This window comes from Colobus angolensis, unplaced genomic scaffold, assembly GCF_000951035.1.
Source record: "Colobus angolensis palliatus isolate OR3802 unplaced genomic scaffold, Cang.pa_1.0 Scaffold37, whole genome shotgun sequence".
NCBI classification, from domain to species: Eukaryota; Metazoa; Chordata; class Mammalia; order Primates; family Cercopithecidae; genus Colobus; species Colobus angolensis.
The window spans coordinates 904,270-917,852 of record NW_012117043.1 but is presented as its reverse complement, the minus strand read 5'-3'; the positions used below and the strand labels follow the sequence as shown (position 1 = coordinate 917,852).

Genomic DNA, 13,583 nt, shown 5'->3' with positions numbered 1-13,583 from the left:
GGCCAGGCCGGTCTTGAACCCTGACCTCAGGTGATCTGACCCGCCCCCGGCCTCCCAAAGTACTGGGATTACAGGCGTGAGTCACCGTGCCTGGCTAGTTTTTTTTACTTTTTGTAGAGACGGGGTTGTGCTGTGTTGCCCAGGCTGGTCTTGAACTCCTGGGCTCAGTCGATCTTCTGCCTGGCCTCTCAAAGTGCTCAGGTTATAGGCATGAGCCACTGTGCCAAGCCAACTGTATGTGTTTTCTGTGTGGGTTTTTTTTTTTTAATTTTTTGTATTTTATACCTTTTGTATTACTTTTTTTCTGTTGATGTGGGAGTACAGACAGGGTCTTACTATGTTGTCCAGGTGGGTTTTGAACTCCTAGCTTCAAGCAATCCTTCTGCCTCAGCCTCCCACAGTGCTGGGATTACAGGCATGAGCCACCGCGCCCTTGCCACTATTACTTGTATAAAAGGGAAAATCTTATCAGTATTATTCTTATAAAATTCGTTTGTTGAAATAAAGAATTACCTTTGGGAGGCTGAGCTGTGGGTGATATAATAAATAATTAAATTATTTGATAGAAGTATAGAAGTTTTCCTAAAACTTTAAAATATTATGTATTGAAGACATGAAAATACCACATTTTGTTTATGGATAGTGTTTTGCCCTAGTAGAGTTTTTTGGGTTAGAATTTTATTTTATGTATATATAGAGGGCACATTATAATGAGTAGAAAAGGATACCCTTTTGAGTTATCTTTGGTATGATTTGGACTGTATAAGGTCATGTATTTTCTAGAGAATCTCAAACACATCATACAAAATATTTTTTTTTGCAGTTGGTGGGAAATGTAGGTGATGTAACTTCCATAGTACCTAGACTGAAGACCTAGGAATCAAACTTACTGTGAATTCAGTTGTGTTTCTCCATTTAAAGGTGGGGGAAATGAAAGACCCACTGGATCTAGTGCATGGAGATGACGTGGAATTGCAGACCCCTTTTCTGACTTGGGGAACCAGTGGCAGTGTGGATGGTGTTGATGAGGTGTTGCATTCAGATGCTATACCACTACCTTTGCTGCTGCCAGTAGATGACTTTTATGACATCTATTAAAATGAAAAATGCTTAAGGTATATGTAGAGGAAGAAAATGAGGTAGTCAATTCTTCATTGTCTTTAGTCTGGAATAATGTTTAAGGGTTGTATATTGCTCAAAAGCACAAGTGTACCTATTCTTTTTTGAGGCTGTGCTATAAATGAATCTGTGTTGAACTGTCATTTACAATATGCTGTTATCAGACTTTTCTCCTGTAGCATTAACGAAAAAGGGAAAAATGTACAGTCAGCCCTACATATTTGTGAGTTCCACGTCTGCAGATTCAACCAACCAAGGATTGAAAATATTCAGGCCTGGGGAAAGGAGCGTTGTGTCTCTACCTGTGAACAAGTGCAGACTTTTTTCTTGTCATTATTCCCTAAACAATACATTATAACAACTGCTTATGTAGTATTTACACTGCATTAGGTATTTTAAGTAATCTAGAGATGAGTTAAGTATATGGGAGCGTGTGTGTAGATTACATGCAAATACTGTGCCATTTTATATAAGGAACTAAAGCATCCGTGGATTTTTTTTATCCATGAGGAGTCCTGGAACCATTCCCCCACAGATCCCATAGGATGGCTGTAGTTGGTCATCCCAGTGACAGTGGTAAGGGCCTATGAATTTTTCCCTATCCCACTTTGTAGCCAGATGTTCCAGTGATCGGTTCTGGAGTTTGTTAACTCACGGAATGTGTTTCCTCTCCTAGGTTAATAGTTACTAATGTTGCTGCCTGTTTGCTTCCTGCTTTATTTAGGTTTCATGTCCTTAGCAAGCTACTGAGTTTCATGGCACCTATTGACCATACTACAATGAATGATGATGCCAGGTGAGTAATAGATTAATTATGTGTCTCAAATGGCTTCATGACAGCCTGATATTGACCTGCTCTACAGCCTTCGCCCTCTCCATTTCTTCTTATCAGTTAACCATTTGTCATTGGCATCATAGTAGGGATCACATCTCTTCACCTCATAATTACTGTAAAACCAAACCAAAATCTTGCATAAATATCTGTGCTGCCTTTGGTGGTTTGTTTGGTTTTCCTGTTTTATTGTGAGCTTTAGCCCAGCTCCCTGGGACATCTGAGCTCTCTAGGACAGGGCAGGTGGCCCATGTTCTTGCCATTTGTACTTGGGGCTGTTGTGCATATGCTTTCCTTTTGAAAGTGGCTCTAGCGAGTGCTCTGGAGATGTGCATATGTTGTATTTATAGAGGGCACATTATACAAATTATACAAATGCACATTATACAAATACAAATACGTTGTATTTGTTGGGGATTGTGAGTGTTTTTATAAAAGATATGTATGCTTATTTTATAAAGCTGAAACGAGAGAAATATAGAAAAAAATGTATCCTCATGATATTGCTATTCAGAGATAACCTTTTTAAAATAACAGTTTCTTCTGTATCTATTAATCAGCATTCTATAATGAAGAGCTTCCTCTTCTCCCTCATTTATTTACCATTTATTTATTCATTTATATCAATATGGACTCATGTTTTCGATGGGTTGTATTTATTTTGATGTTAAAATTGTCCCAGATAGTGGAAGTCCCTTCAAACTGGCTTGTGTCCTTCAAAGTTGTCTTCAGTCATTCTTTGAGTACTTCCTTACTTTCTGGCACAACAGGATGTTTAATGCTCATCTTAGACTTTCCATCTTCCAGCCCTGAAATCAGTCTTTCTTGAAGGAGCCCTGGTTCTTTTTAGTGGATTGTGGTATTTAGAAACCAGTATCAAGGTACTAGGGGTGCTTCTTGTTAGTGAGTGTTGCTATTTCTAGGCCTGTCAGGAGAGAGAGAAGTGTACGTGTATATACTCGCACATACACAGAAGACAGCCACTTTTAACATCCCACAGTATTTCACTTCAGCTTTTATAAGTTCCCTTTCAGTATGTTCCTGTTTTTCTTTTTTATATTACTGAAATTATATTCGGGAAATATTTTATATACTGAGAGCGTTTTCATGTCATTAAAATAATTAAATTTTTTAAATGACCAAATAATATTGTTATAATATTTATTTAGCCATTCACTAATTTTGGACATAATGCTTGAGAAGCATTTTTTAACATATTTACCAAGTGAAATTATTGGTCATAATATAGGCACAGGTAGTTTTTGCCAGTTTTATCCCTCAAACTACATATAACCGTTTTATTTGAGAGTATTTTGTTAGCTACCAAATGCCATCAGATTTTCCACCCCTTGTCTGGAAAGTATGAGGTCTGCAAATTTTGACAAACACTATTACTAGTTTTTATTTGGTTTATTCAGTATTTTGAGCACAAAACAGCCTTTGTATAGTTCTGAGTACATTTATATCTGGCCTTGTGACCCCATCTGCTATCCTGTACTTTGCAAGTGAATGTCTAGATATGGCCATGGTTTTTTGTTCATTTCTGGATCCAGCCTGTTTAAAAATTTTAGAGTAAAATGAGTGCATCTCAGATTCCCTGTCAGGATGCCATGAAAAAATTACATCAAGAAGAAAGCAGAACTAGATTTTGAAAATTAAATCAAATCCTTTAAGGTTACATTATTATCCCAGGCATAAAATGAAACCTGATTTAGATATTAGTGGCATCTTTTGATCATAGTACTATAAAATCATTCAGAAATCAACTTTATCCCATTCTTAGTTGGAATTTTACTTGAATCCCTTGAGGGGTACTTAGTTTTTCCAGACTCTTACCAATATTAACTCCTAATTTTTGAAGGTCTACTATTTGCTAGACATAAAAATTATTTGAAAATGACTCTATGAGAATTAATTTGGGTATGATCTATAAAAAATATAAAACCTGACTACAGAGGCATAAGGAAATGGAAGTTCATCTTTCTGACAGGATAATTCTAGGGATGGTAGGCAATTGTTGGCCATGGCTTTTGCTTCTCAGTGGTGTTAGGACCAACATCTCTTGGTCTTTCCCCCGTGGTCGCAAGATGGCTATTGCAACTTAGGCCATCAAACATGCATTCAAGGCAGGAAGAAGAGGAAAGAGCTGTGCCAGCCATACCTGTTTGTTTTTAGTCAGAAAAGTAAAAGCTTCCCCAGAATTCCCTTCAGTAAACTTTTTGTATTTCATTGGCCAGAACTGTGTTACCTTGCCACTCCAGGTAGAGCAGGCAAGGGAGTAGGGGTTAGGAATGTGTTTGCTGGGTAGCAGTCCTTGTGACATTTATAAGGAAAAAGGGCTATCCCTTGTGGACTGATTTCTAATTACCAGCATTGTTCTCCTACTGGTTTAGCTACTTAAGGAATGTGATAATATTCTTGTAGCTGGAGAACTGAACATTTGTTTTTACCGAAGTGCACACCATTCTCATTGTGTTTCCTAAGGATAGGGAGATGTGTCCGTATCAACTGCTCGTGCTTTGTGGTTTGAATAGGCTAGATTAACCATGGGTACAGTAAACAGGCACTAATTCTGTCTCCTGGTATCCAAATTTGTAGGGCCAGTAGTTATTGTTAACTTTTAAGTAAGAAGGAAGCAGTAATAGCTTATCCTCCTTTGTTTTTCTTTAGTGGAAAAACGAAAGTGGAAGTAATCTAGTACCGTTCTATTCTGTGTCCCATTTGTACACCACAAATAGGAAGCTTTCATAATTGTTAGAATATCAGTATCACTGCATGCTACTTTTCCTCAAGTAAATAGTTTTGCTTTTCCTAAGTGATACATATGTCACTCTTGGTGTGCTGGGGGCATAGAGAATTTTTTAAAATGATTTTAAGGTAGTGAAGGACTTTATAAGCATGACTACAGGGCCAGAAGCTATAAGGTAAAGTATTAATAGACCTGATTACATAAAAGTCACATTGAAAAATATATCAGAAACAAAGTTAATAGGTAAATGATGAACTTGAACAAAAAAATTCCAGCGGATGACATATTTTTCTACTATGTAAAGAGTTTTTACAAATCTCTAAGAATATCCCAGTAACAATAATGGGCACAGCATGTCAACAAGCAGACTTAAAAATCAAAACAGAAAAATTTCAAGGGCCAAAAACCATAAGCACTTTCAACCTAATTAAAGAAATGCAAATTATTATAATGAGATTTATTTTTTTATTATTTTTTTTGAGACAGAGTTTTGCTCTGTCACCTATGCTGGAGTGCCATGGCACTATTTGGGCTCACTGCAACCTCCGCCTCCTGAGTTCAAGTGATTCTCCTGCCTCAGCCTCCCGAGTAGCTGCGACTACATGTGTGTGCCACCATGCATACCCCGCTCCTTTTTGTTGTCCTTATTCAGTTGGAAAATATTAAAAGGATTAGTAATACCCATTGTTGATGGTGGAAGGAAAAACGCACTTTTGCATACTGTTGTTGGAAATGTAATTGGCAAAATCTTTTGGGAGGACTATTTGACATTGTGTTCCCAACTTTTTGTTTTTTTGAGATGGAGTCTTGCTCTGTTGCCCAGGCAAGAGTGCAGTGGTGCAATCTCAGCTCACTGCAGTCTCCGCCTCCTGGGTTCAGCAGTTCTCTTGCCTCAGCCTCCCATTGGTCAGGCTGGTCTCTAACTCCTGACCTCAGGTGATTTATCTGCCTCAGCCTCCCAAATTGCTGGGATTACTGGCGTGAGCTACCATGCCTGGCCCTGTTTCTGATTTTTGAATGTTTCTGTTAACACAGAAAAATCTACTTGTAGGAGATAGCCATTAATAGTTGCCAAATACATTTGTGTCAAGGATCTTTATTGCAGTATTGTTTATAGAAAAATAAAAAATCCAAATGACCCAAACTAGATAATCACAGTAAAATCATTCAATGAATTTGTTACTTTTTTTTTTCTTAATAGAGACAGGGTCTCACTGTATTTTCCCGGGCAGGAATGCAGTGGTGCAATCATAGCTCCCTTCAACCTCCAGTTCCTGGGCTCAAGGGATCCTCCCACCTCAGCCTCTTGAGTAGCTATGACTAACAGGTGCACACCACCACACTCCACTAATTTTAATTGTGGTAAAATACATGAAACAAAATGTTCTGCCCTTTTGATTTCTTGTTCCCAGAGGCACCTGCTCTTGTGGTTCTTAGCTTACCTGCATCTGGAAGTAGAAGCCCTCTTGTTTTCCTTAGTTGTTCATTGGTTCCAGTTTATCCTTCCACACGTGCCTAAATTGGATTAATCCTCAGTGGTTTTGGTGGGGGTGGTGTGTCCAGTTGCATATCCTTGAATTCCCCCCATATCCCTTTTCCAGTTTGAACTCAGTAAATTTGCCCTTGGTTGACTTAAATTGAAACTGGAACGTAGCTCATTAAGGGAGAGAGAGAGATCTTTAACATAGGATATTATCCTGTTAGTGTATCCTGGTGGAGAAAGAAATGTTACCTTTGAAAGGATAGTGGCATCTTCATTTTGTTCTCCTGTTGTGTGGTCTGAGTAGTGTTACCTATTTAGTTAATTTCTGTTGATACAAATTCTTTTCTCACGCTAGGAATTTTTCTCTTCAAGCGCTCTATTTTTTTTTTTTTTTTTTAACTTAAAATGTAAAGTAGCCAAGTTGTGTTCTTGTGTTACCAAATTTCCCTTTGGCGCATTTCCTTCTAGGTAGATGCTGGATATTGATTTAATGCCTTTGGATCTCCTTTGTTAGTGGAAATCTCATGCAATCCCTGATAGTTTCTATGTGCTGGTCTAGTAGATCTTTACACTTCTCCATTATGAGGTTTACAGGTGGTTTGTATTGCATGCCTGATGAGCATTCCCAATATTGAGAGAAAACAAAATAAAGCCAAATTTGTCTATTATGTGTTTGCCTGCAAGGGAGGCGGTTACCATGAGCCTAAAAATGATCCCTGGCTTTGTTAAACCCCTGATGTTCTTGACATGGGGCAGCTTAGCTCCCAGGACAGCGTCATCTTTTTTTTTTTTTTTTGAGACAGAGTCTTGCTCTGTCACCCAGACAGTGGCATAATCTCGGCTCACTGCAGCCTCCGCCTCCTGGATTCAAGTGATTCTCCTGCCTCAGCCTCCCAAGTAGCTGGGACTACAGACATGCACCACCACGCCCAGCTAATTTTTATATTTTTAGTAGAGATGGGGTTTCACCATGTTGGCTAGGATGGTCTGGATCTCTTGACCTCGTGATCTACCCGCCTCGGCCTCCCAAAGTCCTGGGATTACAGGCGTGAGCCACCACACCTAGCCTACAGCGTCATCTTTAAGAGGCAAAGGATCGCTTGTTTCTGTAGAGCCAGAGCTATTGGTGGCCTAAGGAGAAGAAAAGGCTTGACATCTCGTTGGTAGAGAATCCTCTCAGCATATCATCACCAGCAAAAGCAGGCCAGTACTTTACCTGCATGATTTGCAGGGCTGTTGTTTACTTGTCTGTTGAAGTTATTCTAAGCTCATCAAGGACCTTTTAGAAACAGTGCTTACATTGGGTAATGTGGAATCCCACCCGCCCCATGCCATTAGACCAGAGGGAGTATGATGTGACCATTAAACATGCTATATGCACATATCAAAGTATCACCTGCACCCCATAAATATGTACACATATTACCTATCAATACAGAGAAAGAAAAGCCAGTATTGGATACTGATATGGTTACTGATATGGTTTGGATTGGTGTCCCTGCCAAATCTCATGTTGAAATGTCATCACCAGTGTTGGAGGTGGGGCCTGGTGGGAGTGACTGGATCATGGGGGTGGATTTCTCATCACTGTTTTAGCACCATTCCCCTGGTGCTGTTCTCATAACAGTGGGTTCTTGAGAGATCTGGTTGTTTAGCTATGTGTGGCTTCTCCCCTGTCCCCACTCTCTCTCTTGCTCCCACTCTGGCCGTGTGAGGCGTCTGCTCCCCGTTCGCCTTCTGCCGTGATTGTAAGCTTCCAGCGGCCTCATCAGAAGCTGGACAGATGCCTGGTGCCACACTTCTTGTACAACCTGCACAACTGTGAGCCAATTAAACCTCCTGTCTTAATAAATTACCCAGCCTCAAGTATTTCTTTACTGCACCGCAAGAATGGCCTAATACACATGCATTCCAAAAATGAAAATAAAATAAAATAGATGCAGATGATCTGTCACTATAGTTCTAACAAAGTGAAGAATTTGGGGTTATGGAAATAAGCATCTGCTTTTTGCCTGTGTTTCTGACAGACCCTCTGAGGCAGACTAAGTTAATTGTCATTTGTTGTGTGGATATAAGTCAGTAAAATGCTAGTGTGACAAGAGAAACAAATACTGACTGAGACCCCTGAGACAGGAAGAGATGTGTTCCTCAGAACTGGCCACTGACTCAGATTTGGGAAGGGGCATCCATGTGAACCTGCTCTGTTGGCATGGGTTTTGGCTGTCAGGATGGAAAGGGTCTGGTGACAGCAGTCAGCTTGATGCATGCCAAAGAAAATAGGTGTTTGCCTTGCATTAAATGCTGCTTCAAGGAGAGGTTATTAGATAGATTTGACTCTGGTACTGTTAAAAGTGTAGGTATTGAATTTTTCTAAGTAGATTCCCCCCCTTATTCCAAAAATGGTAGCAAGATTAATATTTTGTAGGTACTCCATTCCTTTGCACATAACTTAAAGAAATTCTCAGTATGTACAGCAAGGGTTTCAATTTTAGCTCCCTATTCTGTCCCCCAAAATAAAAAACCACCTTTCTCACTCCTTTTATAAAGCTGCTGGCATTGAAAAAGAGCAAGGAGAGGATCCTTTAATGATAAGTACTGAGCACCAAATACATTATTGTTTTACATCTGGAGTTTTAGAAAAGAAATGTACAAATGTAATCCAGCCTTGTAAAGTGCTTTGTCAACATCACTGCCACGTTGTTCTCAAGATGCCTTGGTCTAATAGGATTTGTACAGGCAATTTATCTTCGGCTTGCCATTTTTGTGTATGGGTCTGCACCCTAAATATGGGCATACTCTACCACTCTACTGATGATATTCTTTTCCCCCATTTGGTAACCCAGAGGTTAGTTAAACCATTTCTTGCTCCCCGCTACCTATATTTAATAGGAATATGCACTGAATCATGGTGAGATATTCTGGTATAGCTTGCTCAGCATTTGAGAACACATCAGTTAATAACCCCTGAAATACCCTCCATAGAGCATTTTCTGTTGGTTAAAAACTTGCAAGCAAGAATGGTTAAAGTGCAGATGTTTTCTCTGAGGCTTCTTATCTCCTAAAAAGACACAGGTTATTCTGACAGGTGAGACAAGCCCGGGCAAATATGCAACATTGATCTAATCAGCAGGAACAAGAGCAATGTTTTAACTGGGGCTGCCTTTTACCAGCGTCATTAAAGCCTCCCATTACTCTTTTATTAGAGGTTCCCTCTCTTCCTTATCAGATTACAGAATGAACATAACTCATGGCAGTGATTTGATCTCTTGTTAAAGAGGATTACAGCTTTGCATTAACTCGGATTGACACAGTTTATAATTCGTTTGTTGATTCTCAGGCAGGCAGCACCACACGTTTGACCCCCCAGCAGTGCTGAGGGGAAAGGACCCCCATATATCATCATTAAAGATGGCGTCCAGCACAGAGATAGGGGCACAGGGCCTTCTTCCTCCAGTGATGTCAGAAAGGACAAAGGAAACACTCTCAAGTTCAAACCGAAGGCTTGGGCCAGACTGGGTTGGAAGAAAAACACTGCTGTTGTTTCTTCGATTTTTCCTGATTTGCTACTATTGAGTCTCTTATTCTAGAGAATTTGCATTGTCAAAATGAAGCCTTGGCTCCAAGCAGGAGGTAGAGTGATAAAAGCACATCTTCTAGAAAGAGATTTGTAGATGCTGAACAGATAAATCCTTCCTCAAAATGGGCCTTTTTGACTATAGTTCTCATTTCTGCACTTATATTCTCAGCGCTTCTTCAAAGGATTGTAAATCCTCTTTTTTCTCTAAAGGGATATTTCACATTCTTTAAAGTGTGTATAAATGTTTCTCTTAAGGACTTGTTTTTAAATTTTTATTATTATTGGCTTTATTTTTATTTTATTTTATTTTTTTTTTGAGACGGAGTCTCGCTCTGTCGCCCGGGCTGGAGTGCAGTGGCCGGCTCTCAGCTCACTGCAAGCTCCGCCTCCCGGGTTCACGCCATTCTCCTGCCTCAGCCTCCCAAGTGGCTGGGATTACAGGCGCCCGCCACCTCGCCCGGCTAGTTTTTTTGTATTTTTTAGTAGAGACGGGGTTTCACCGTGTTCGCCAGGATGGTCTCGATCTCCTGACCTCGTGATCTGCCCGTCTCGGCCTCCCAAAGTGCTGGGATTACAGGCTTGAGCCACCGCGCCCGGCCCACTTTGTATAGATTTATATTATATATCACATCTACCATCAGGTTGCTTCCTAATTATTCATAGGTTAGGTCTCCATGCTAAAACACTGCACTGCTTGAGGGCCAACTCCTTATTTTGTTCTTAGCTCATGGCCATGTTGGAAAAGACCCAGAATGAAAGGTTCTGCTCTGGGACTTATGATTCTCAACCCTTTGCTTAGAGGGTTTTTGAGGTCATTTCTACTTAGATTGAACCTTGGAAAAAGCTCTCTCAAGAACACTCTTACATTTCCGTCACTTCTGAGAGTATAGACCCTAAACTTTATATATACTGTAGGTTTTCTCCTGCTGTATACTATATACTATAGGTTTTCTGTGCTATTTAAACCAGATTTGGTTCTGATGGCCTTCCTATAAATTATTACAAGCCGAGTGTCACCTATCAGGAATTCTTGGATCCAGAGGAATTTCATATTTCAGATTTTTTTGGATTTGGAAATATTTGTATTATCCCCGTTCAGCATGCCTAATCTGAAAATCTGAAATCTGAAGTGTTCCAGTGAGCATTTTCTTACAGCATAATTGGCGTCGGTGCTCAGAAATGTTTAGATTTTGGAGCATTTCAGATTTCAGATACTTGGATTAGGGATACTCACCATGCAGTTACTATAGAGCATGAAGAACACCAGCAGGACTCTGCAGTGATTTATAGCTTTAGGTCAGTTTTCTGGACTCTGCTTTCAGTATTTTTCTTTGAGAAGAAAACAGTTCTGGAATGAATTCTGTAAGTGCATTAACAAAGCATAAAGGCCTAGCTGCTTTGTTATTTTTAGTGTTTGTATTAAGTGTCAAGCTAAGAAGGGATATTTAGATTGAGGACCTTGCCTTATTAGACTTGGAGTTCAAGTTGCTGGCAGCACCTGGTCATGGGACGCTCTCACCAGCCACCCTCCAAAGGGAGGCCTTGAATGAGCCATAACCACACCCTATGCTTTCCCACTGTCTCTCTGGGGAGCACAACACTTTATAAACATTAATTAATTGACCCCCTGGGCACCTCCACTTACAAGGTAAGTAAGACTGAAGGCCTTTCTTCTACAATAGAGATGAGGAGACATCAGCCCAGAGAGGGAAGTTACTTGATGAGAGACAGGCGAGCAGGTGTGGGCCCCAGGGTGTTTGGAGTCTCAGTGGCTGACCTGCAGCAGCGCTGGTGGCTGCCAACACCCGGGAGACACAGTCCTGTTCCATTCGCCTTTCTGCTTCTCAGAGGGTAGTGGGGGTTGGGCCTTTTGTCTCTTGTATGGAATGTGAAATGCTGCAAAGACGAGCAATTGTTCTTCAGTGCTTTGTGCTCCCCTATAAGAAAGAAGAAATCAATACACATTTTCTCATACACACACTTGGCAGCACTCTGCCTCCTCTTCCACAGCTCGGTCCTACATGGGGAAACACAACTATGCAGCCAGACACACTCTTCGGCGTCCAGGGGAAGAAATGCAAACTGCTCACTTTGCACTTAGCAGTCAGGGTTTTTAGAGCCAATCATATAACTGGCTGAGGTAATCAAACTGCTGACTTCAGGGACTAGCTGGTGAGACTGGAGTGAGAGAGATGCCCTGTTGCAGACCCCCTGTTGCAGGCCTGCTCAGTGCTGCTTGGGAAAGCTCACCTGGCAGGTGTCTAGGACAGATGCTCCTTTTGCTGAATTTCTGATTTTCAGAGGCAGGGAGAAAGTTCTTTGAAGGATACTATGAAAAACCAAAAAATATGGACAGATTGAGAGCAGGCTTTTTTTTTTTTAAATCAGTTAATAGGCGTACAGTCCAAACAAGAGCCCCATCTCAGACTGGATTTTATTTTTTCATCAGAATATGTGGTATTGATAATCTGTAATTTTGTCGTACAGCTCACTGCCATTAAACAGTTGTGTGGGATGTGAATAAAAAAGAATTTACTACCATTATTAGGAGAAACGGTAGCTTGGGTGTCAGAAGAGCCTTGCAAGGCAGATGAGTTCAGGGGGAGGGCGGGGGAGTGGGGGCTTGGGCTGTGGGGTCCTTCCCGAGGAGGAGACCATTAGATCATTAGAGAGTGTGTGGGATCACCAGGGGAGGGTGTCAAGAGAAGAGAGGAAGCTGAGAGCAGAACCTGGGAGAAGGAAGGTGGAGGAGAGCCAGGAGAACACATGCTCCTTGAACGCTGTCGGGGAGACTTCCGGGCAGGGCGGTTGGCCAGCAGCTGGAAGGGTTTGCTCCCGAGGCCCCAGCGGTTCCTCTGTGTCCCCTGACTCGCATCGCAGAGCTGGCACTTTGCGTTTGCTCACTCAGTAGTTGCTTCTTGTGCATTTTGATTGGTACCAGATTTCTAAGCAAAAGAAATCCTCCAACTTATTACCGGAAGTAATAGCAGAGTGCCGTTGCCAAAACTCTGTGGGTTGACATTGAATACCCTCACTAATTCCTGCGTGTTGAAGTTAAGCTAGAGCTGAGCGATGCATCCTGTGCTCCCCCGACACGTGCGCGCGCGCACACACACACACACACACACACACACACACACACACCCTGGGTTGTTGGGCAGCATCCTGATACGGATACAAATGTAACTGGAATGTCAGTCTCACCTTCTGTGCGGTTGGGGGAAGTGATTCACGTCTAAGCAGTGAAGCATCCCCTGGCTTTTAACAGGAGCTGTTAGAGGGGCTGCTGTTTGAACAAGGAGCTTCATCTTCCTGAAGCCAGCAGTCACAAAACCGTAAACACAACACCGGCCAACTCTATTGCGGGGACCGTGGTGGCTTGACGTTAATATTAAACATCTCCAGCAAAGCAGAGAGCTCTGCAGCCTAGGTCCGGAATAAAAATAAATAAAAATAAAGAGAAACCCTGCTAAAAGCAGTGTGATGATTTGTCGTCTTTCCTTTGTGAGGCCATTTGTCTTCTCTCACATCAAATCTGTTATAAAACAGTCAAACTGTGAAAGTGGAAATCATCCCGGGAATATGGAATATTAATGCGCGGAAGGAGCAGCGCCCCTTTTGTCTGAAGAGTGGCTCCTCCCCCACCGCCCCTTTTTTTGCAAGTCCACTAAGGTAAATTATTTTTCTTTAAAATAATGTGGAAGATTTGAAGCTAGTAGTAGGGATGGTGGAAGTTTCAAGTGTTTTTCTTCCTTTGTTAAAGTGCAGGGGATTTGTAACTGGCTTGAGTAATTTAGAAGGAAGCACAAGTGAAAAGAAAACC

General features: G+C 41.3%; 1 protein-coding gene across 1 annotated transcript in view; it reads left to right on the top strand.

Moving 5' to 3' along the window:
- Positions 1 to 13,583, top strand: part of AATF (apoptosis antagonizing transcription factor) — a 108,603-nt gene that overhangs the window by 85,712 nt on the left and 9,308 nt on the right. Inside the window, exon 11 of the mRNA XM_011953631.1 lies at positions 1,844 to 1,915. Coding sequence (XP_011809021.1) covers positions 1,844 to 1,915 — 72 coding nt within the window. The remainder of the gene's footprint in view (positions 1 to 1,843; positions 1,916 to 13,583) is intronic.